The following is a 25774-nucleotide window of genomic DNA, read 5'->3' on the forward strand; positions in this document are numbered from 1 at the left end:
GACCTCATGTGGCTGGAGTGTGTCCGCAGTTCCTGCAAGATGAAGGCATTGATGCTGTGGACTGGCCACCTGTTCCCCAGACCTGAATCCAATTGAGCACATCTGGGACATCATGTCTCGCTCCATCCACCAACGTCATGTTGCACCACAGACCGTCCAGGAGTTGGTGGATGCATTAGTCCAGGTCTGGGAGGAGATCCTTCAGGAGATCATCCGTCACCTCATCAGGAGCATGCCCAGGTGTTGTAGTGAGGTCATGCAGGCACATGGAGGCCATACGCGCTGCTGAGCCTCATTCTGACTTGTTTTAAGGACTTTGCATCAAAGTTGGATTGGCCTGTCGTGTCTTTTTCCACTTTAATTTTGAGTGTGGCTACAATTCCAGACATCAATGGGTTAATAAATTTGATTTCCAATGATATTTTTGTGTGATTTTGTTGTCATCACATTCAACTATATAAAGAACAAAGTATTTAATTTAATCAATTCAGATCTAGGGTGGTTCATTTTAGTGCTTTTCTATGTATGTGTGTGTGTGTGTGTGTGTGTGTGTGTGTGTGAGAGAGATAGATAGATAGATAGATAGATAGATAGATAGATAGATAGATAGATAGATAGATAGATAGATAGATAGATAGATAGATAAAAAATAGGGGCTGCTCCTGGGTTCATCCAAAAACATAACTGTTAGGTTAATTGGCCTCTCTAAATTCTCCTTATGTGTGAGTGTGTGCGTGAATGGTTGTTTGTCCTGTCTGTCTCTGTGTTGCCCTGCGACTAGACTAGACTGGCAACCTGTCCAGGGTGTACCCCGCCTTTCACCCATTGACAGCTGGAGATAGGCACCAGCACCCCTTGTGACCCCAATAGGGATAAGCGTGTAGGAAAATGGATGGATATATATATATATATATATATATATATATATATATATATATATATATATATATATATATATATATATATATACACAGCCCTCCAACTGCTCTCTCACCCACCCCTCATATTCCTGAGCAGGGTGGGTGGCTCTCCATTTCTCAAACTCAGGTTCTCTACCAGAGGCCTGGGAGCTTTTTTTTTTGGATCTTAGCTTTGGACCTTAGCTGTTCCTGAGATTGCGCTCTTCTGGACTGAGGTGTCTCATGTTTCTCCAGGTATCTGTTGGAGACACTTCCACAGAGTGTGGTTTACTTCTCTGAGTGCTCTGATGACCATGGTCACTACTGTTGTCTTCACCTTCCAGGCTCTTTTTAGTTCTTTCCTGAGCCCTTTGTAATTCTCCAGTTTCTTGTGCTTTTTTATTTTCCTGATGTTTTCATCACTCAGGATGCCCACATCTATCACAATGGCTGTCCTCGGCAGTTTATCAATGATCACAATGTCCGGTTTGTTGGCCCTTAACATTTTGTCTCTTTGTATCTGGAAGTCCCGCAGGATCTTAGCTCTGTCATTCTCCACCACATTGGGAGGTGAATCCCACCTGGGGGTCTCCAGCTGGTATTCTGAACAGATGTTTCTGTACACTATACCAGCCACTTGGTTATGGCGTTCCATGTATTCCTTCCCTGCTAGTGTCTTACACCCTGCTGTGAGATTGTGGATGGTTTCTGGAGCCTCTTTGCATGGCCTGCACCTGGGATCTTGTCTGCTATGGTAGATCTGGGCCTCTATTGCTCTGGTGCTCAAGGCCTACTCCTGTGCTGCCATGATCAGTGCTTCAGTGCGGTCCTTCAGTCCAGCCCTCTCTAGCCATGGGTAGGATTTGGTCATATCTGCCACTTCAGTTATCTGTCAGTGGAACATCCCAGCCAGAGGTTTTTCCTCCCACAATGGTTCCTTCAGTTCCTTCTCTTTCAGCTTTCATATTCTGAGACATTCACTGAGCGTTTCATCCCTTGGGGCCATCTTCTTGATGTATTCTTGGAGCTTGGATGTTTCATCTTTCATCCTCTGATGCTCACTAGTCCTCTGCCTCCTTCTTTGCGCTCAGTGTATAGCCTGTGAATACTGGATTTGGGTTGGAATCCACCATGCATGGTGAGTAGCTTTCGTGTCTTAACATCAGTGGTCTGGATTTCCTCCTTTGGCCAACTTATTACCTCAGTGGGGTATCTGGTTACTGGCAAGGCATAGCTGTTGATTGCCTGGAACTTGTTCTTGCCATTGAGCTGACTTCTCAAAACTTGCCTTACTTGTTGCAGACATTTTACGGTTTCTGCTTTCGTTGTGGCCTCTTCGTGGTTGCCATTTGCTTGACTGATAATCTCTGTGGTATACTCCACATTTTATGGAGATTTGTGCAATTGGCTTGAAATTGGCCTCAAGGGTGGTTATCCACAGCCTCATGGAGTTGGCAATAAAGGCTCTCAGAGTGCTGTTGACCTTGTACAGCTTCAGGCATTCCAGGATCCATGTGTGTGGCATTGAATCATTGGCTTTCTTATAATCAATCCATGCAGTGCACAGGTTTGTTTGCTTTTGCAGTCTAGGGCGACTGTTCTGTCAACCAGCAGCTGGTGTTTGGCTCATCTGGTGTTTTTACCAATGCCTTTCTGGGCCTCTGTCAAGTGTTGATCCATGTGCCCACTTATCTTAGCCGCTATGTCTGACAGGAGCTTCCGTTTTGTTGCCAATAGTTTGTAGGGGCCGTCCCCTTCTGGGGCTCTTTCATTATGAGGACCGTTCTGCCCTCTGGGTGTTCATGGAGAGAAGTTGGCTTCTTCAGCCAATAGGTGTGGATCATATTCGGGCCTGGTGCTCCCCAGTCCTTCGTACCTGAGAGTCTTTGATGTCTGCCGTTGTAATGTTCACTGGACTTTGTTCAGGGAGATTGTTGTGGTCTGCTCTTACATCCATTAGCCACTGTGCATCATTGTTATGTGATGCTTCTTTCTCCCATATCCCTTTCCAGTATTGCTCAGTCTTTTGCCTTGGTGGGTTGGCTCGTGTGTTATTACCCTACCCTCAGTGGAGAACAGCCTGTTTATTCTTCTGGCTTCTATTTCATTTGTGTATCTCTTCAGTCTGTCAGCCAAGGCGTGGAGTCCTTCTCTTCCATGGTGGACATTGTCCATTATGGCTGCTCTTAACATTATCTTTGCCAAGCTCAAGGATCACTAGCGCTGCACTGTATATCAGCTCATTGGTCTCTGTGATGGTCATAGTAGGGATTGTACTTAGTGCTGTATTCACATCATCTAGGATATCCTGTGGAGGCTCTTCACTCAGCTTTGCAAGTCGATGTTAGGGTTGACAGGCTCTTAATTTAGCCATGATCTTACTTCTTAGGTCAGATGTTCTCACATTCCGTTGTTCTTACATCATTGGGGCTTGGTACCAAATCTCTGGTTCCCCCTTGCTCTAGTTGTTAAAGTATCTCTTGGATCTCTAGTTGTGAAAGCAGCAGCCGTTTTTGGATGTAGGAATATTGAGTTACTAGCTATTTTGCTGTTAGTTTAGACTGTGGGTATCGAAGCATCCATGTTTCCCACCGTCTTTTCATGTAGCCCCGTTGACTAGGGTTACTGGAGTAGTAGCATTCCAATAGTGCCTATTGTCTTCTAGAGTCCATTGTCATTGTGTTCCAGTAGCCCATTTTGTCATCAAAGTACCCTTGTTCCTTAACACTTTACACAGACATTGTTTGACCGGGCGGAGTCTTAGCCGGTATGGTTCTCTGTTTATGCACGCTCATCATGTATATATGAGGTAGGCAGTTAGCCTAAATGGTCTTGCCCAAGGACACTGGAGGATGTTATAAGCCCACTATATACATATGCACACTATATACATTAATACTGTGACGTGTCCTCTGGTTTGAATCTCTTAAAATGGAAGTTTTACATGGTAAAATCATAATTACAAGAATAATAAAAATTTGATGGTTTAATTTGGATCTGGTTTAGCTGTTTAGCTGTGATTTAAATAGTTTGCTGCATCAAGAACTTGTAAAGCAGAGCTTGGGCAGCAATAATTAATTCAAACAAACCTGTCCTGTTGACTTTGGTTTTGTTGGCAGTTCTACATAAGGAAGTACTGTTTTTATTCAAGTTAGTAGCACTGCAGAGACAGATCCGGTAAATGATTAAAGCAACAACATATGACACTGCCATTACTACCTTTGCCAGAATATGTCCCCACAAGCACGTTTTTGCAAAAAGCCGAGATTTGTCACTCAGTTTAAATTTAAAGGCACCTCGGAATAATTTAAGCTGAACCACCTTGTCAGTAAAGACATTTTGGAGGTTTCTTCTGGCTTTAAAATAGCTGTTTTTTCTAATAATTGACAATATATGTTAATTTGGTTTTCATAAAGCAGCATAAGAAGCTATTATTATTGACGGTGCCTAATATAGCGCATGCTCACATTTCCTTCCGTTTAATAAATCCAGAAAAAGCCACTGTTTAGGTCACATCAACAGTTCTATTTTTAACTCTCAAGCGTATGTGCTGACAGATAACATTTATGCAAATTAAGATCCAAGCAAAAAATACAGTGTGAAAAGATTCCAGGAAATATCCCTTGTGCAATGTGTGGAGGGATTTAGGCAGATTGCCACATTACTATTTTGTGTGTTTTTTCACTTAATGCAATGTTAAAGAGAATTAATTCCTGGCAAATGGCTTTTTTATAGCAGCTTGATACAAGTGAGGTGCATTAAAAACAGAGTGCATATATCTACCATGCTAATTTGATCAAACAAATATGATTAAAAAGCACATATTAATGTATATGTATGTGTAACTAGAAATCTTGGTGGGATTCATTTATTAAATAATCTTTTTTGCAAATTGCGCTAAATGTCTCAAAGCTAGAGTTTGTGAATCCTTTGTTTTCTGAAACTAGACCTTAGAGTCTAGAGTCAGTACGCAGAGTCAGTTTTTACAACAACAATGTAGTGTTCAGGCCCGAAGTCTGGGTGTAGTGATGAACTCAGACCTGAACCTTGAAGGGCACATTAAGAGAGTTACAAAATCAGCCTTCTATCACCTGAAGAACATTTCTTGGATTAAAGGATTGATATCCAAACGAGATCTATAGACACACATTCATGCATTTCTCTTTAGTTGCTTTGATCACTGCAACGGTGTCTTCACAGGTCTGCCCAAAAAAATCAGTCAGACAACTACAGCTGATCCAGAATGCTGCTGCCTGAATTCTCAGTAAAACCAGGCAAATAAAGCACATCACCCCAGTTCTAAAGTCCTTACCCGGGCTCCCTGTAGCTCGGTTAATAGACTTTAAAATACTTCTATTATAAATTTATAAATCACTGAACGGCTTAGCGCCAAAATACATTAAAGACCTGTTGTTGCTGTATAAACTTTCCAGAACATTCAGATCTTCTGGTTCTGGTCTCCTCTGCATACCCAGTACCAGAACCAAACATGGAGAAGCAGCATTCAGCTTATGCTCCACCAGTCTGAAACAAACTTCCAGAAACCACAAAACAGCCGAAACACTGAGTTCCTTTAAATACAGACCGAAAACCCACCTGTTAAGAGTTTCTTTTGACGAATGATAACAGGAGCATTGACCAACAGATTCGATGTGTATTGATGTTGTCACCAGATACAATTTAATGTTTGTTACTGGTCTCACAACCAGTGACCATTTTGATGTGTTTATGATGTTTTCATGATGTAAAGCACTTTTAACCGCCTTGCTGCTGAAATGTGCTGTACAAACCAACGTGACTTGACTTGACTAGACCCAATGGTAGACCTGCACCTTTTACAGTTCTGCCAGGCAAATGGCCTCTCTGTACTGATGCTGTGTGCAATAATTTAAAAGGGGCAATATGCATGCATTTAGGGCAACGTCTGGCTAGGTTTATGTGAATTATAGTCCGAGTAAATTATAATACTGTTTGCATTGCACAGATTGGACAAATCTGATTAGAGATTAGCAACCTCTCCTTATGCAGAGGTTGCTGAATGCGGGTAATAATTTTGTTGCATTAGAAGAAGAAAAAATAAAACACTAACTTCTCTTACAGTACTTGGACCCACATCTTTGAACAAATTATCAAGACCACTTTCTTTATCTAAAGTGTTATCCTGAAAGTCATTTCTCAATTGGTCAAAATCAAATGGTCTTGTAGAGTCAGGTCATTGTTATTTAAGAAAAATTGAAAAGTAAAAATATTTGCATTCTGTATTTACTAGGCTTTTGGCTAGAGAGGAAAACTACAACTTGACACAAAAGGTGCAGATTGCTTGCATCTTGTGGACGTGATAAGCGTTTTGTCATCCAAATATATTTGATGCAATCAGTTTTTTAATTAGTAGGTGCAAAACAATTTAGATTACACTGCTTTGTGAGTTCACCCCTCTGCATCCTGATCCTCAGAATGCATTGGCAATGAGCACCACATGCCGTGGCAACTACATAGACAGGGGTCGTCTGTTTGTATAGGCTAGTTTGAAATGAATGCAAAAGTAAATAAGCAATTTGCCTAAATGTGTGTTGTCCACTGCAGAACTTTAATCATGCACATTAAATTGCGCTATACATAGACTAAGCGTCTATTAAGCGAAACGGGGCCAGAACAAGTTATACTATTTTTAGGATGTAACAGCACAAATGATTAAGTGGGCTGTATATATGTTATGATCCATGCAAAGAAAGACAAAAGGCAAATGAGCTCTAAGAAAAGGCTAAGGACATTTTTGCCTACATTTATTGTTTATTTGATGGATATATGTTTTTAGTATGTTTTTTGTCATTGGTATTTTTCTGACTTTCCCTAAACATGGTTAAACTACTTAAAAATATGAAGGTTATTATGCTTTCGATTGAATTTGTTCCTTTTTTATTCACAGTGGTGAACTGCACAGATCCAGGCATTCCTGCCAACTCTATCCGAGAGAGTAAGATCGAACACGGGAACTTCACATTTGGCAGTGTTGTGTTCTATGACTGTAACCCCGGATATTACCTGTTCGGCTCATCCGTGCTCACCTGCCAGCCGATGGGTCACTGGGATAAACCTCTCCCAGAATGCATTGGTATGGCACACATGTTTTTCCCCAATACGTTCGTAAGCCATTTATTTATTTACGTTTCTAATCATATAGGGTAAAACCATGTCAGAAAGCATATGTATTACCTAATTTACTTCACTTTTGCTTCAAGTTTTAAAGGCAAAAGTTTCTAAGTGTTCTGAATGGTAATATCTGTTCCAAGGTTCTAAACTTGTTCCTTCAAAGCAAAACACTTAACTGAAAACAATTGTTTAGTATGAAATGCAATGGTGCCCTTGATGTATAATTCTGCAGCTAAACCCTTGGGTTATTATGTATTCTGTTAATGCTCGAGTCTACCAACAATAATCACCCGTTTCTATTGAAATTATCTGAAGTATAGCTCTACATTTTCCACACTGGCTGAAAAAAAGCACTTAATTTCATGGTAGAGAGACGAAGCTCATCATTTATTTTATCAAACCAGATACTAATTAAAGACGCACACAGAAGTGTCTGTCACGTGTTTAGAAACTTGCTTCGGGCATTGTTGACAGTTTGGTTATGGTTACTGCTTACTGAATTATGGAACCTTACCTTGCATCAGGAGACCGAGCGGAATCAATGACAACGCAGAGAAAATGCAAACAAGCATAGAAAGTAGAAAAAAGTAATGCAACCTAATACAGGCTTGTTTATAAGTTGTTAGTCACTACAAATTGTAATGAAAAACGGTTATTTCCAAAAACTTTGAAAGTTATTGCAGAATATGTTTTTTTGTTTGTTTTTATAATTTGTAGTGACTAATAATTAATAAAAAGCTGTTATAATTTCTGCTTTATATTCACAGACAAATTAAAGTTTGTATTAAAACTAACAACATAAAGGCACTAAACTGATATGTCAGCAAGATCTTGTACGCATGCTGATACAAATGTGAGCTATCAAAGCTATTTCTTAAATACTACTTGCATCACATTAAGCACACAGGACATATTTTAATCCTTGAATAAAACTTCTGTTACCGATCAATATCAGTTTATTGCTGGGAGTCCAGAACAATTTGCTTTTTAACAAGACCCGATAACTGGAGACAGTGAAATAAGCAGCCAGAGAAGCAGCTGACACAACCTGGAGGTATTGAAGGTCCTGTTTCTTTTAATGTTTGGCAACTATTAAAAATGCATTATTTCACATTCTATCCCCACAGTTCCATGTGTATGTGCAGCTCACAGCTATACAGAGTTTCATGCATCTTGTTACACTGCAGAACAAATACATTTATTTAATGAACAGTTAACAAAAGCAAACAGATGAAGGCACAGTAGCTCTTACTCAGTGTTTCAGTATCTTCTCTTTGAAAAATCAATTGATAGACTAAAAGAAAATATTACACTAAAGCGACAAGTCTCGTCTTTGATGTCACTTCCTTTCACGCAAAAAGAACTGAGGATGAAACTTCTGCCTGAACACGAATAGTAGTACCAAATTTAGAAGGATCCTAAAGTCAGCAGATGCCTGGTTATCAGTTTTTCTTAGAAGGTTGTGTGTTGTCTCAACTGAGATAGCGTTCAGTCATGCTAGGACATAAAAAAAGATGATAAGATTTGTTTCACCAATTCGTTGAAAACCATTTGCGCTCTCGCATTATCACTGTAAGTTAGCTGGGGTGCAGAAAAAAAAACTCAGTCAGCCTGAAAAAGAAAGAGGTTATACTAAATCAAATGCATCTCTGAAACAGATGCACTTAAGCAAAGTGCTGGAAAAAACACCAGAGCTGCACATGTACAGTATAAAGGTACAAACCGCCTAAAACTGATGGAATGAAATGTCTTCATTCATGAGGACATGGAAATCAGGGGGACACATATCAGCTGATTTCTGTCTATCTGAACGGTATTAACCATGTTTATTAGTGGACTAAAGGTAAACCAACAAGATGAGAACTGTTCGTTTCCCGTTTCAGTCAGATACAAACACTATCAGGCATTTTGTAATTGCAAAGGATTTTTATTCAAAAGGTATTAATCAGAGAAGCAGCCAAGAGGCCCGATGTAAATCTGGAGGAACTGTATAGATATACAGCTCAGGTAAAAGGATCTATTGCTACCTGGTCTGGTCTTAAAGGAAGATTTCCAAGACCAATGTTGTTAAAAAGGTTAAATAAGTCCTAGTCACATTTTGCCACAAGCATATATGAAAGCAGAGCTGCAATAGAAGGAATTCGATTAAAGCCTATTTGTGTTTTAGGATGGCCAAGTCAAAGTCAAAGCCCATGTTCAGATGCTCTCCATTCAACGTGACTGAGCTTGAGATGTTTTCCAAAAAAGAATGGGCAAAGGTTTTCATATGTGGATGTGCTAAGCTAGCAGATAAATGCCTCCTTATGCTATAATTGTAGCAAAAGATGGTTCTATCAAGTTTTGATTTGAAGGACTGAGTACAAATGCACACCGTCCGTTCCAGACATTGAATTTCTAAAAAATGTTTAAAGGCATGTGGAATTTCCCCAACGCTACGCCATTATACGTGACAAAATGTGACTTTTCAAGATCAAAGTGTATGAATGCTGTTGCAAGGTGCAGTGCTTGCGCTACCTGTCAAACGTTTGGAGTCACCTTTTCATTTAACAGTTTGTCTTTATTTTTATTACCCAGCTGGAAAACCATTTTGTGTGACTAACCTCATGAAGCTCATAGAGAGAAGGCCAAGAGTGACCAAAAGCAGGAATTGAAACAAAGCCGGTGTATTTAGAAAAAGATAACATATACAAGATGTTATGAGTTATTTTACAATTTTGTGTTTGATGCATAATCCTATATAGTTTTGAGTCATAGTTTTAATGTCTGCACTATGTCACTAAGCATGTAGAAAGTCATGCAATTAAGGAAATGCCATTGAATTGCAAAGGCGAGTCCAAACTTCTGACTGGTAGTGTAAAATTTTGAGGATATCACTTTGACCTTGGCAGTAATGGAACCCTCTTAAAAATAATAGTTTGACTTGACATCTGCATATTGTTTGTACAAAATTACTGAAATGAAGGGCTTTAGGAACAGAACTCTTTAATGTCCAAAGAACTTGCAGTGTGAACTAAAAAATAAAACAGTCTCATAGATGTGTGCTCTAAATGCTCTTTCTATTTAAGCATCTCCACAGCCGATTCACAGTCCAAAGCAGTTTATTAGAGAGATCTTTGCTAAATCTAATAGTTTCCCTGTGCTTTATTGCATGTTCTGTTCTGTAAACATTTGCTGTTATTCCAAGTATTCCTTTGTTCTTCCTGCCATAGTAAATGCAAGTATGGTGAGGTTTTCAGAAATAATTCACTGGTTTGTCCATGTTCATCCTGCTCTCCTTGTGCAGAGGTTGATTGCGGCCACCCAGGCACACCACCCCACGCGGTGATGACTGGGGACAAGTTTACGTTTGGCTCCACAGTGCGCTACACCTGCCGCGAAGACCGTCAGCTCATCGGAGACTCGTCACTTACCTGTCAGCTGAACGGACACTGGAGCGCTCCACTGCCCCACTGCTCAGGTACGCTGACCCACTCTTATACTTTGTTGTGTTTTACACTTATCCCAAAAAGCACTTTATTTTGGTGCCTTTTTCTTCAATTGAAAAACATGGAAATTATAACTGAAAACTGACATGAAGTAATAAATGTTCTTTCAATTAGTCTCTAAAGAATTAGAAGAAAACAAATTATTGAGGAAATGTGCAACAGATAATTTCCTTTACTGCCAGAAGGAAAATCACATCTTTTAGCAGTTCAGTCTGCAATGCAATATTTAAAAACACCTTTGCTAGTTGTACCGAAAAGATTAATGAGGGAATTGGAATCAAATAAATCTAAAACCTGAACACATGTTTAATAAAACCCAGACTTAAAACATATATGATTGCGTCATATTTGTATTTAACTTAGACTTAGACAACTTCATTTGTCATTTTGTATGCACAGAGTGCGTACAGAACAAAATTTCGTTGCATACAGCTTGTAAATTGCAGTAAAATTAAATTACAGTATAAGGTGCAGCAGTGATTTAAAAGTAAACAATTGAAATGTAAACAGTGCAGGAGAAAGTCACAATGTACAGGTGAGTATTTTTAAAACCATTTGTATGTACAGAGTTTGGTTGTGCAAAGGGAATTTGTGCAAGAATGCATTTAAAAACTAAGAGTTCGGCAGCATTTGTAATGCTAGGTGGAGATGCAATGATGCCAAAATGTGCAAATAGGTGAATGTTGTGCAGAGTTTATGGGTTATAGTTCAGCAGTTCAACAGTCTGATGGCAGCAGGGACAAAGCTTTTGCAGAACCTGGTGGAACCTGCAGCGGTCCACCAGGAACAGGAAGCAACAGGAACTGTTGTAGAGTTGTTGTGTACTCGGTTATATAAAGTAATGTTTAACCCCTTATATTTTAGCAGTGTAAGTGTATCCCGACTTCTAAGCCAAGTCAAATTTTTATAGCCTCTGTATAATATTCAACAGTGAGCTGACATGTCCCTCTCTGACTTTTACTTGACCTAAGCAGCAACTGGTCAGCAATTACAAATACTACCAAGGCTCAATATTTATGCTTGCCCTCATGGCTTGAGGTCTGCAAAATATGTGGGACAGCCTACAGATATGTCTAATATTGAGATATAGTAGTACTCACTGTTTAGCCTATGATGAGCAGTCTGCTTAAATAAAAGAAATATGTTACAAAATAATACAAATCTTTCATTTTAACTGTCACAGGTAAGAGGAATATTGGAGACTACAATGCACTGGACTATAGATTTGATAGTCAGTGGCAAGCGATCAGAACCTTCAAGTTATCTAGAGAAGGCCTTGAGAAGACATTGACATAAAAAAAAGTTAAATATTTAATTGTAGCACATTTAAATAAGGGGAAATAATTCAATATAATGCTCCTCCATAGAATGTAGTGATGTGAAAAGAACATGATACTAAGTTTACTATCTGAGCACTGGATATCAGCCTCACCTAATGTATTGCACCTCCCAATCACATTAGTATGATTACAGTTTATCTCCAATATTGTGTTTTAGTCTTAGTAGAAATTGTCATTGATGGTTAATTTTTTTGCGCAAAGGTTTTTAAAATTAAAAATTTAATGAAAATAAAAGGTGACATATTTATATAGCAACTGGTCATCTGACACTTTGTCCGTTTATAGGCAACTTAGAGCACTCCTTAATTTTACATTAAGTGCAAACAACTAAATTTAGGCCTTTACGCTACATAACCTGCGATATTTGCTGATGCAAATGCAGATTTCCAGAAAGAGAAACAACAGTGACATCCCTGGTATGTGACTAAACCTCTCTGCACAAACATCTCTGACTGGAATGGGGAACTGTTGGATCTGCTGACATGTCTTTCTAATCATGTTGTAGTTTAATTTTTTTCACTAAAACCACACTGTGTCTCAGTAGCTGGAAGAGCTGCTGCCAGGATTCTGTAAGAAAACAGTTCCTTTACTGATAAAATTCCCTTAAAAGGCACCAAAATGAAGTCACCATTTGGCAGGGTTGAAAACCACTACAGTAAGATGATCAAAAGATTAGGAGCTTGCTTACGCTATTGAAAGGCTTTGTACCCCAGCTTTCTTGGCATTATTAAAGAGAAAGCCAAGCAAACTGAGCCAATTTAATACCATCAATTGTGCACAATGGAACTTGTTTACCTTCTTTTGAATAACTCCCTTCAGTCCCAAAATATTTGACCTTTTTCTTTCCACAAACTCACCATCTACCCTAAAAGGTTTTAACATTTTCGAGCTGGCACTCCTGTGGTGTAGCTGATGCCTTTGCATTTGGCAGATGAATCTTTGAAAAAGACCAAAGATGGTGAGCCAGTGCCAAACAGCAACTACAGATCTTTGTTATGCGTTGATTCAGTTAAAGGGAGTCTTCATCTTCAAAACAAAAATATGGACGGTGGTAAAGTTGCATCTTAATTAGCTGAAGAGGATGCTTTACGAGTTTGAATCTTTTGAATCTCACACCATGGCTCTGCTTAAATAGATTAAGTAGCAGTTTTTCCTCTTGATGTTTTTGAAAGTAAGAAAAAGTGTCTTACACCCCCCCCCCCAGCCCCTTCAGTGCCTCTTCCCTCTCATCACACTTAAACAATCCTGACCATTTCTGTGGATCCTTTCTTCTAAATCTTTACTTGTTTTTTTGTGAAACTTACTGACCTTGAAGCAATCTTTGTAAGCAGACGAGTGACAGTTATTTTGTCTTTATCGGGTGGTTCAGTTTCGCTCTTGGATTTACTCAGGCACTTTGAACATAGAGGATCTTAATATACTAAGGAAATGCACTTGATTGCATCTGTTTACATCTGTCTCCCAGTCAGAGCTGTCCTCACATTTCTTTCCGGAGAATGAGACTGGGACAGAGTCATGGATGCCAAGGGCTCGTTAACGTCACGGGGGAGCAATGTCTGGGCTATGTGCTTCCATCCCATCAAAGAGTTACAGCGACACAAGTTGCTGAGTACCTTATTTTGGCTGTAATAGAAAGGCTCTGTGGTTTGTTGCATGCAAAATCTCTACACACAATACTGTAACTCAGTGGAGCTTTGCCTCTTTCCTAGATACCTTTTGGTAGTCGTGTGGAATCAGTGCTTTGCATGAAAACCGGAGTGCCTAACATTTGCGTGGATTACTTTGACATTTACCTTCCCATTTTAATACCGTCGCACAGTAGGTACATCCTAACATGATGGCCGTTTTTCCAAATAGCAAACTGATAGTTTACAGTGTCGACTTGGCCTCCTACAGCTCAGTCCAATTATATATCTAAGGGACAGATGAGAGATAGCGGCCCACCACAAAGATTTCTTTTAACCTGCAGGACATCTCAAGGCTCCAGAGTGCAACCAACTTGCTTACCAACTAAAAGTCTGCCTCTTGTAAACGCATTTAAAAGACGTTGTTGCACATGCTTTCCTTCCTCTCTCTGTACAAGAGAGAAGGGAAAAAAGTTAAGACCTTACCCTCCTGTCGTCTCCATCCACCCTTACTGCGATAATTCAGGTAACATTTACCTTGATGTAGGCAATCTTCAGAATGGTCTTCTTTATTCAACTTGTTCCCTGATTTTCAGCTTTATTGTAGTCAGGGGACTACAGACAGGGGAATGCTTGACAAAACTGCCCAAATAATTATATAGCAAGGCTTTATGGCTGAAGTTGTTTATACTTTGTCTAAAGCATCAATGCAGGAGATGAACTGACACCTTCACAATAAGAGCCTTAAACATGCGCTGAACTTTAAATGTTATATTTTGAAATTCGATAGCATATAGCAGATTAAATTCTGTCCTGCAACCTTTAAATAAGTGTCTGGATCCAACCACCTGAATCGCATAAAAGTCACTAGAACTTGAGTGCATGAGGAAGTAATTCAGTCATTTGAATTTGGGACTAATCCTAAGGTTGCAGTACACTGACCCTTGAAGACTGCAGTTCGGCACCCTGTAATCTCAAAGCAGCTCTCTGTTGGCGCTGCACGCTGTCGTCAACTAATAGCATATTTGTTTAGGTAATAAATGGAAACAGGGAGAGTTGTTACATTTGGTAGCTGTTAATGAAAGACATAATCACAAAGCTGTGTTTGTTAATTTCAAATGCAGCAGTTATTTGACTCCTTGAAATTGTTTAACAGTAAAAATGAAAGCTTTTGCACATTTTTCTCTTGCGGCGTCATTAGTCAGTAAAACTAACCCTAGTGTCTTAAAAATCTAAACGTTATTTAGAACTTTTATTTTGTCAACTCTCACTATATGGGCAATCTAAATGAGACACAATTTGCCACTCTCTAGACAAACTTGTTATATATATATATATTAGGGCTGGGCAACGATTAAAATATTTAATCGCGATTAATCGCCCTGATTAATCGCGATTAATCGCATTGTATTTACAAACTCCAAGAATGAATTCAAAAGTAGTGTAAAGAGCACTTTTATTTTAATGTTCTGCTGCCATATGAACAAAAGTGTTGTAACATTTGTAGCACTTATCAGTAACACATATTTAGTGTAAAGCTCAGCTTAAAAATGTAAAAACAAAAAATAGCAATAATAATAAATTAAAGCTTATTGCCACTGACAGGGAATTCTCTTTATGGGGAAAAATCTACCAAAAACAGGCAATTTCTGAGGTAACAGCAGGGAGCAGCATTACCATTTTATGTTCAATACCAAAGTTTAACTTGGCAGTGGTTACAACTAACTTGTTTCTGTCATATTCGATGCTGGAAGAACTTTAAACTGAAATGCTTGCTAACTCGATATGCTTGCGTTGCTTGCGTTTATTTGACGTTAACACGCATTTTTTTGTTGTTGCTTTCTCGCGTGCATATAGTGAATGGCAGGGAAAAACAGGCAAAAACACATGGATACTTTGAAACGAGAAGCGACTTCACTGACGGCGTTGATGCAGACTCCGCTCCGCACAAAACTTGTTCCGGCCGCCAACTCACCGCCTCGCCTAAGCAAATTCCTGCGGGAAACACCGCCTTCCGCATGTCGGCTTAGTTTTTTTCCGGCCAGCACCTTTCTTCCTCTGAATCCGAGGCTTGGCTGACAGCGAGGTTATTGGCTCATTATCGCCACCTACTGTTGTGATTTAAACCCCTACACCGCAGCAACAGACCTTCACAAAATAAAAGCATGTGAGCAACATGCGTTAACGCGCGTTAAAGAAAATATCGCCGTTAATAGTCTAATGAGTTAACGCGAAATTAACGCGTTAACTTGCCCAGCCCTAATATATATATATATATATATATATATATATATATATATATATATATATATATATATATATATATATATATATATATATATAATATAAAAACAATGTGTAACATAAGCTAAGTTTGCATTGACAAAAGTAATCGGAATAAAAATGCTTCATGTAAACACTTCAATTGGAATATTGTGATCAGATTAAGAGTGAATGAAACGGGTGGTTTGTGCCTATTGATAATCCAATCTGCATGTATGTAATCACTTATCAGGATCAAGCTATTCTGAATGTAGCAAAATGACTGAGTGCGCATATGTGCCCCATGTAAACGTGACTAGACGCATTTCTGCTTTGAGTGGTGGAAATACAGTATGTCTGCAAGCAAAAACTGGCTGTGATCCCGATACAACCTTTCTATTAGAAACATTAAAAGAGCTCAAAATAAGTATTCATTCAGTGATGCTTCAATCGTAATTACAACCTGGTGCAAGTCCAGCCTGGGCACTCAGAAGACAAACAAACTCCTACAATAAAGCTTTGTTTGCTATTTTTGTTGCTCAGCATTGAGGGAAGTACTTCTGTGTTTTTTGTTAGGGAAATTTGATATCTTCTCAATAAAGCCAGGTGCATATAAATGCACATCATAATTGGATTAATTGCTTGTGTGCTCATATTTTGTTTTTTAATACAAATACATTTCAATCCTGTCGTGAAATGTTATGCTTATAAACATATCTACTAACAACTCTCTACAAGTTGTTTGAGATTTCATAAGTAACAATGAATTAAGTGGGAAAAAAAGGTTAAAAAAATACCACTGATGCGAAAAGAACAGCTAAGTAAATTTATTTTAATTGTAATGATATTTTTCAATATTTTCAACACACTGAAGAAAAAGCTGTGGGAGCATTTATAGCCCTAATTTCATGATGCATCTCAATAATCCAGGTAGAAAAATACAATTAAAATAACCCTACCCAGATTTTCCAGTTCATCTTTGTTGGAAGAGCCTTAGAAATCTCCATGGTATATGACCAACATTTTTACTTCTAACAATGATTTAAAATTATTCTGTTCATGAAGAAGAAAAACTGGGTGAGCCCAATGTCCTGTTACTGATTAGCATGGGGAAACCATTAGAACCTTTTCATATTAGTAATATTTTTTCAACCTGTTTATGTAGAAAGTTGTCAGTAGCTATGTTAAATGTGTTGGGACAGCTTTGCTTGTGTTTTGAGACCAACATATTATTAGGATGGTGGTTCTACTGTTCTGGCTTTTCTTTGGAATGTAATGATTTTTTTGTGATAAGAAGTGAAGACGAAGCAGTGCTGCATGCATTTCTTTTGTGTGTTTTTAACCACCCGTCACTTAAGTTGTATTATTAAGAAGATTAGATCAACATACTGGTGTTTTGAAAGACGAGTCTCTTAAAATAATGAGTAATTTTGAATCTTATCTCTCGCTGTCATTCATTCTGAGCTGTGTGCAAGCTTGGACCCCACTGTAGCCAGTAGTCTTAAGAAATACAGTAAACCCACATGGTGTTATGTCAGAGATTAAAAATATCAAAAAATGAAACAGATTTCATGGACTTAATTAATCTAGAATCGATTCAATACATACATTTTCCTTTAAAGTACTGAAACCGCTAATGAGCAATAGCTGTTTATAGAATGTTTATACAATGAATGCAAAGAAGAGGTTTTTAGCTAATAATTATATAAGTTAAGATAATTTACATACTTTGTCTCACTGTTACATAATAATTATATTAAACTGAACATTCCAATCAATGTTGAATGTAAATCATCTTTGGAGATTAAAGTGCATCAGCACTTGTGATTAACTACAAAATCTGCTGCATATGATGGAGAGAAAAAGCCACTGTAAATCACCTGCTTGCCACTAAGAGACTTAATGGATTCACACTTGGCAGTAAACATCTGTTACAGTCACAGCAGAAACTGGAGGCACGGCGCAGCTGGAGCTCATCTGTTGCTTACAAGATGAAAACTTGCCGTGCTTAACAGGTCTGGACAATGAAATTAGTGCAAGTGTGCATTTTTGCACCTAGTTTTCAGCATTCTGGTAGACATGAAGAACAACAAGGAGATCTTGTTTGTCACATATTATGGATGTTTTGTTCCATTTTCTCCTTTTTTTTGATGGCCTCTTCTATTATCTCCAATTATATGTGTTTGATTATTGTCATGCAATAATGTGCAACAATATTTTAGTCACTAGGGTTTGAAAAGCCAGAGTCTTACCAGATGCCTGTAATCTTCTAAATGAATGGAAAATTTGAAAAATGAAATACCAGTTAGCTAGAAACAATCACATTACATTGGTTGAAAATATAGTTATGTAAGTTTTGAAATGCTTTAATTTCGTTAGGTTTTGTCACTTTACAAATTGTAACGTCAATATTTTCATGGGGGGATCGTATGTGACAGCTCAAACAAAGCAATGCATATTTGTGAAATGGAAGAAAATAGACCCATTATTTTCAATTTTATTTTTACAAATATAGTCTGAAAAGTGCAATGGGCATTTATATCCTTTCCACTTTACTCTGATACCCCCAGCTTGAGAACTGATCAAATTAGTACAAAGTGTCCTCCTTTCTGTATTTCAAAGTCTGCATTAATGCAGATTTTCTGTGAAGGCCTTAAGAGATACAGTAGTTTTTTTTTTGCAGAGAACATTCATAAACAAAAGAGCGGCATAAAGAGCAAGGATCACACATACAGTCCAGGGATAAAGTTGGGGAAAGGTGTAAAGCAGAATTAGGTGATAAAACAATGTCCCAGCTTTAACTGTTCGCGGAGCCCATCATCTGAAAATGGGAAAATATGGCCTGACTGCAAAACCTGCCAGGACATCGCAATCCACCTGAACCTATAAACTGGGAAAGGAGAGCATCAATTAGAAAACCAGCCAGGAGAACTGTGGTTGATCTCCTGGAGGAGCTGCACAGCTCAGGTGAGATAATCTGATTGCAGGACAGGTAGTGTACACAATAAATCTGGCCTCAATAGAAGATTGTCAAGAAGAAAGCTCTTACCTAAAGCAATGCATAAGAGGTGCTTAATGCCACTAGACTTGTTGGAGACAGTAAAAAAGGTACCCTACTCAGATGTCACTTAAAACTTTGCCCAACATGAAAAATGATATATGTGGATGAACAATACTGATGCACATCACACTGAACAGACCACCCATGGTGGTAACCAGTAGCATCCTGCTGCAGTGATGTTTTCTTTCACACAGTGGGTCAGACGGTATGAAAAGCTAGACAGTTAAATACGATACAGTAACAGAAGAAAACTTGTTAGATCATGTAGAAGACCTGAAATGTGGACAGTGGTTCAAGCTGCAACAGGACAATAAGGCAAAACATAGAAACAGAGGTACAATTTGTACATTTTCATGTGTCAGCATGGGCCAAATGTCAACTCCCTAAACCAATTGCAAATCTGCTAGATGCTGAAAATTGCGTAAAGAGGTTGGATCAGACAAAACCCACTTTGTTAGCCTTTAAATACGTTTTGTTGTGCTCTTAGTCTCTAAAACTTAAATTTAGTCTGTCCAGGTGCTGCGTAGATATCTTTATGTTCTCGTTGAGTCATATCTTTCTGTTCAGTTTTCTCTATTCTCTATTACATTTTTTGAACAATAGTTTCACAGTGTTCGCTGCAGAACCACTAAACAAGATCATGGACTTCCAGCTAACCAATTTCGCAAAAACACAATTATTATTATTATTATTATTATTTTTTTTTTTTTTTATTTATTTTTTTTACCTTGCCGTGCTTTTGCAGTCCAACCTCAAGGCTGCTGAAGCTACAAGTGGATAAGTTAAAATGTTTCATTGTTGGGTGTAATAACCCACACAATTCATTACACCGTCCCACAGCATACTACAAAAATGGCCGAACCGGGTGTGAGGAAGGTTCTGCGACCTGAAGGTGGGCGGGAAGTGAAGTGCCTCCTCTGCATTTAGGGAGACAGCACCAAAACAGTTGCTCTGAGACTGTGGAGGAGTGAAAATGACGACACAAAGGATGTAGGTTTAAACAGTTCTTTACTCAACTCCAACTCAGAGCAACTGTACAGAAAACCATATATATATATACACCAACGAACAAACATATTTCTCATCACTACAACTTCTCCACTGAGTGAGAGTGGAGCCCCCTAGTGGTCCGCCACAAGACGAACCTCAGAACAGGGGCGAAAGAGGGCCTGTGGGGCTAAATGAATGAGAAATTCAGACTGAGGCATTGATGTTTCCTCTTTACACAGACGACAACTGACGGATTTAAATGTAAAAAGGAAAAAACTTAAAAGCATGATATGTCCCCTTTAAGACTGAGACTCCTTCCACTTTCAAAGCATGTGCACTTCACGTAGGGTTAGGCATTTAGAAAATTGTGCAGTATAATTCAGAAGTAACAACAAAGAGATTGGACTCAGAAGTCAAAACTTGGCATCAGCAGCAGCTCTCATCCATGCAGCCACTCATGCATCTGTCCATTCGCTCATCTGTCCTCCCTTGTTAATTAGTAAGATGGCGCATTAGACTGCTTGCCAGACTGTTCTCATCTGTTGCATAGCTGAGTTTAAGGCCCTATTATTTCCTCACAAAGGGATCTTGGTGAATGGACATTACCTGATATTCAAACCAAAACCTGACCACCAATTAGAATGATTACAACTGTCCCATTGCACATCCACAGCCCATCGACTACCTCACCTAGTCGAAAGAAAATAATGAGGTACCAACAGCTGCCTGAAGGCTTGCAAGCATTCACTGGCACAGTTGTACACACCAAGACAAATGCATTTCAGGGATCTTCATGCTCATATCTCTGCAAATGTATGCAAGTGCATGCTGGGAGATGCACAAACGGCTCAATCTCTCCGAGTCACACCAACATATGCAGCCATTCATGAACACTCAGCACCAGCCACATACGAACTTATCCGCTTCTGCTGTGAGTCATTGACCTGACAAATGCACTTTGTTGACATATGAGCTGAGGGATGTGTGTAGATGATATGAGGTTTGTGTTTGTGCTCCAAGACTTTGTCAATAAGTCCGGTATTACCGCAGCTATTTGGCGCTCTGTACACAGAGAGCAGCAGCAAAAATCCCATGGGGTAGGAAGGACAGGATTTGTTAGCATCGGAAGATACACAGTCTTGAGCTCAATAAGGCAAAATTCCCACTCAATGGGTGTCTGTTTAAAGATAAACTTGAATATCTGTGTATTTCCATATCTAGGATGAATTTATCTTCTAAGTTCAGCATTTTATTTCTTGTTCTTCTTCTTTTTTTGTCAGAATTGAAGCTGGAACAGTTACATTTCTATGTGCTACTGTATTGGCTTTTGTTCTCTTCCCTGAGGGTAAACCCTGTTGAATGCAACCCCCCACCCCATAGCCTAGCCTGGCAAACAAACCACTCAACTGTTCATCACAACATAAAATCTTCAGCACTGCCCTGATTCTATACCTGTCATCTTTATTTTCTCTCTCATTTCCTAAGGTTTAGAGTGTGAACATGTCCTATTTCTCTCACGCATAGGAGACGGGCTTAAAAAGAGCACGAAGGGACTTTATAAAAGGCGCATCTGATTGAATGCATAGTCAAATGTGGCAGATGGTGCAAGGTGATGACTCTAAAAGCGCTGCAAGTTCCTTCACAGAAAAACAAGAGAGTGGGGATAATTCAGGATAATGCAAATTATTATCATAATTTTTTTTTTTTTATGGGCCGAAAAGCTTCTGGTGTCAAAGCTGAGAGAAGTGTTGGGCCGCCAGGCTGTTGGCATGGTGACAAATGGTAAATGTTCTGCACTTATAAAAGTCCTTTTAACCTTAGCACTTCTGAAATAAAAGCTCCACACCTGCCCATTGGTGCATTTTGTGTTTTATTGCTGCTTCTGTGCGATTCAAATGTTCAGACCAAAGCTTTCCATGTACTTTCTGTTTACTTGACAAGAAGCAAACCCACACACACACACACACACACACACACACACACACAGAGTTGAAGTGAGTGGACTCTTCAGTTGCTGGTTTTTCATTGCTTCATGTCTGGTTATCTCTTGTTGCAGGTGACTCTTCTGGCACCTGTGGAGACCCTGGCACACCTGCCCATGCCAGCAGGGAGGCGGGGAACTTCAAAGTGCGCAGCAAGGTGCGCTTCACCTGTGCAGTGGGACACACGCTGTACGGCTCAGCAGAGAGGATCTGCTTCCCCAACGGGACATGGTCTGGCAAACAGCCCTTCTGCAAGCGTAAGAGCACTGTTTAAAATTTCTGTGGGATTTTCTTTGTTGTATAAATGGTGTGAGAGCAGAGAGGAGTCATGTAGGGACGTTACAAGTGCAACTCTTCACAGATGAGAACTAAACATCTACACTGAGAAGAATGGTTGCTCTACCAGATTTTTGTCACGTCACAACCGCCAACTTGAATACATTTATTTAAAATGTACAAAATAATTTGAGTGTTTGTCAATTCGTATACACCAACGCAAAGTGGCTCATGTTTGTGAAGTGCAATATTAGAGAGACGTGCCCAATATTTTATTGTACATGGGATTCTTACAAGTATGGCTGTTGAACATTTTCTTGAGCTACTCTTTGCTGCAGTTACAGATGCAAGCATTTTAGGGAATGTCTCCACCAGCTTCACTCTCCTGCAGATTGAATTTTTACCCATTCGTTCTGTAAAACGGGGGGGGGGGGGGGGAATTAAATGCACGGCAAACACTTTTGAGTTTTGTTTGCAAAAAAAATTGGAAGACCGTGTTAACCCTGTTTGTCAGAAAAAGTAAAAAGTGTGAATATATATATATATATATATATATATACTATTTCTCCTTTACTTGGACGTTTGCACTCCAACCTGAAAATGGTGTTTATTTTTTATCATTCCAAACTAGTGGAATGGAGTGGAGGTTCAAAGAAGAAAATAAATTGTGGAGATGCCCTTTGAGAGCAGCTTTACTTAAAATGCAGATTACTTAGATAGCCAAAATAATTTAAGTTGCTGCACTTAGAAAAAAAAGTAATGAATGTGTTTCTAAACAGTGTTAAGAGAAAAACATTTTGGTACTGTACCACCATTTTCTTAGTTGTGTCTTATAAAAATGTAAAATAGTAACCTGACTCAAAATAAACACACAAACATCATCTGCAACATATTGGCTGCAATAAAACACAAATGATTTGCAAAGAAATGACAAAACAGGACTCCACCAGATGGAGAAATATCTCTCTGCTGGAGTCTGATTGTCTTTCAGACTGCAACCAGAAATGTTATTAATTCCAGACACCTAAAGCCACATTTTTTTTTTGTTTTTTTTGGATTGTGATGAATGAATCATTGTGGTGTTTCGAGATATCAGCTCTCAGAGGGCCAGCTTCACATCTTGCATAAATTACCCTCAAGGGTCAACCGGATATTGAGGCAACTGTTCCCCTCTCCTTTCCTGACTGTCCACCAGCCTGGAACAGTTTCAGAGTCATTTCTAATATAACTGGCCAATGTTTGGTCTCTGTGAACTCCTTTAAAGTCTTCCTACGTTTTATTGCATCTTCCTTCCTTCTTGTCTTTATTCTGTCGGTTTCCGTTCTTTTTCTTTTTGTCTTAATCTTGCTGTCAATCAGTCTCCCTAACTTTGTCCAATTTTCCATCTCTCCTTGTGTATCTTACTCTTCTTCTTTCTCAGATACCCCCTCCTTCCTATTTTATTCCATATCGTCCCACCCCAGGCTTTTTATCCTTCCATCTCCCAGCTGAAATCCTGATTTAAAGATTGTTTTAACCATCTTTCCAACTCAGGGGGGGGCGGAGGGAGCAGGAATTCACTGGAGCCTGAATGAGTTTCATTGCTCTCTGTCTGTGATCTAAAGCCCTGTCTTGTGTTAAAGCCCATCCATCCATTATTCACAGCCTTTTACAGTGCATGGAAAACGGTCACTAAGAATACTGGGCTGTATAACCAGCGCACATGGTCATCAAGGACTGCTTTATGCGATTTCAAATATTAAGAAAAGAATTCATGCTTGATTATATGTATCTGCACACATAATTACATGCATGGTGTTTGCATGCAGGATTATAGGCTTGCGAGAGCATTTGCAGCGCAGTCATACAAATGTGTTGAAGCTCTGTATGGGGAGGTACAGTATGTACCCCAGCATAGTGATAAGTTTGCACGGATGCTATTAAAGGTAATTGAGAAATCACCGCGGCACTAACAGCACGTCTGTCTCCTACAAAGAATCAGTATTTCAGATTTTCCAGGCAATTAGGTGATTGAGTAAGCAGATCAGTTTTGTAATTAGACATGATTTGCGGGAGGAAAAGGGTACATGAAACATTTTTTTTTCTCCCCTTTGAGGAAACTTAGTGGGCGGATTTAAAAAAAAAAAAAAACAAACGCAGCTAGCGACTCGTTTTGTTACAACCCAATTTTGTTTTTTCTTCATGTGGCCTTTTTTAAAATCTCCCTGAGGATTGTACACCAGGGTTGTTAGTTCAATCATCATTAAAGGGATTTTTGCATCTTCACGCTGTTTCTGCAAAATGCAGTTATTCCCACAATCACTTTGTTTCTAAGCTGCAGTAAACGTCATTACCACAGAGAGCAGCTGATAACATGAAAACTGTACCTTATTTATTGGGGACTTATCGGTATTGCTGATGTTTAGTCCACTATTGCACCATCTCTGAGTATTGGTCTTTCTTAATAAAGCAGTGATGACTATTGGCTCTTTACTGGTTTGGCACACAGCTTCTTGGAAAAGAAAAAGGAGAACATCAGATAATGTAGAGCACACAAAATAGTGATTTTCCCCCCCGCCCCCATATATCTGTTCTTACTAGGTTTCAATATAATACAGATACCAAATAGCATTTGCATTCTTTTATATATGCTTGAAAAGGGAAAACTCACATAAAACACAAAGCAAGTGACGATTTGAGTAGTCCTAAATCTAGTCTTCTTCTGAGCCCATCTTTTTAATAAATTAAATGAAAGGTTTCCAGATATTCTCAAATTTGTCCACTTTGCTCTTCGGCACGTATGTGGTCCTTTTCAGGGGAAGAGCCGATGTCATTTGCCGTAGCCACTTGTCCAATGTTGGCCTGTGGGATTTCTGCCAGGGTAAAGATATACATCGTTTGGCATCAAGCAAGCCTAGCTCCACAAGGGTCCATCCATTAGTCTAATTGAGTCTCTCAGGGCAGAGGCCAAACGAAAACAACTTGGGATCTGTTGTGACATATTTAGAAATACTCTTTGATCTCTTCCCAAAACAGTGATATTTGCATGCAGTACCACAAACAATATTATGTACCAATTTTCCTCTGTGCTCTGTTCATTTTGGACACCCATCAAGTATATCTATTTATTTACCAGTGTTATATTTTAGGATGTATGTTAATAGATCTGGTGTGAGGAGGAGGGCATGCTTCCTGTCATTCCACCTCTGACAGCTCTAAATGACAAATCATCCTTTAAAGCTCTAAATTTGCTGTTGGAGCCTTTGGAAACTTGGGACTTCATTTGGTTATAAAAATCTGGAATTACACCTTTTTCGACTATCTTTTGTCAGCATTTTCTCTTGTGTTATTTGGCAGGTTTTTCCAGCTGATTGTTTTGACTCGTTCTTAAAAGAATTTCAGATTTTGAGATATTTTGAAAAAAGAATGCATGCGGGTGGAGTTCTTTTTGCAGCTCCTGGAGGCTCATTAGCAGTGCTGAGCCTGGTGGTTAAGGATTTTAGATTGTTTCTATCCTGCTATTATACCACAATATAAAGGCAGCATCTGCTCTGCCAGGTGGGAACGATTGGTTTCCTCAAATTGGACTGAATCGCGATAACTCGTATACAATGTCATATAGAAGTTTCTTTACATCTCTCCATACTCTAATCAAATTGACTGTTGGATTCCTAGTGTTTTTCAGCAATTTCTTTGAGTTTGAGGATTAATATAAAAGGAGTGTT

The 25774-nt window shown here is 39.0% G+C and overlaps 1 protein-coding gene across 1 annotated transcript in view; it reads left to right on the forward strand.

Moving 5' to 3' along the window:
* Positions 1-25774, forward strand: part of LOC105927715 (CUB and sushi domain-containing protein 3) — a 241247-nt gene that overhangs the window by 157578 nt on the left and 57895 nt on the right. The window contains exons 33-35 of the mRNA XM_036127573.1: positions 6783-7011; positions 10333-10506; positions 21869-22051. Of these exons, the coding sequence (XP_035983466.1) occupies positions 6783-7011; positions 10333-10506; positions 21869-22051 (586 nt within the window). The remainder of the gene's footprint in view (positions 1-6782; positions 7012-10332; positions 10507-21868; positions 22052-25774) is intronic.

The sequence above is a fragment of the Fundulus heteroclitus genome, chromosome 3 (genome assembly GCF_011125445.2).
Source record: "Fundulus heteroclitus isolate FHET01 chromosome 3, MU-UCD_Fhet_4.1, whole genome shotgun sequence".
Classification (NCBI taxonomy): domain Eukaryota; kingdom Metazoa; phylum Chordata; class Actinopteri; order Cyprinodontiformes; family Fundulidae; genus Fundulus; species Fundulus heteroclitus.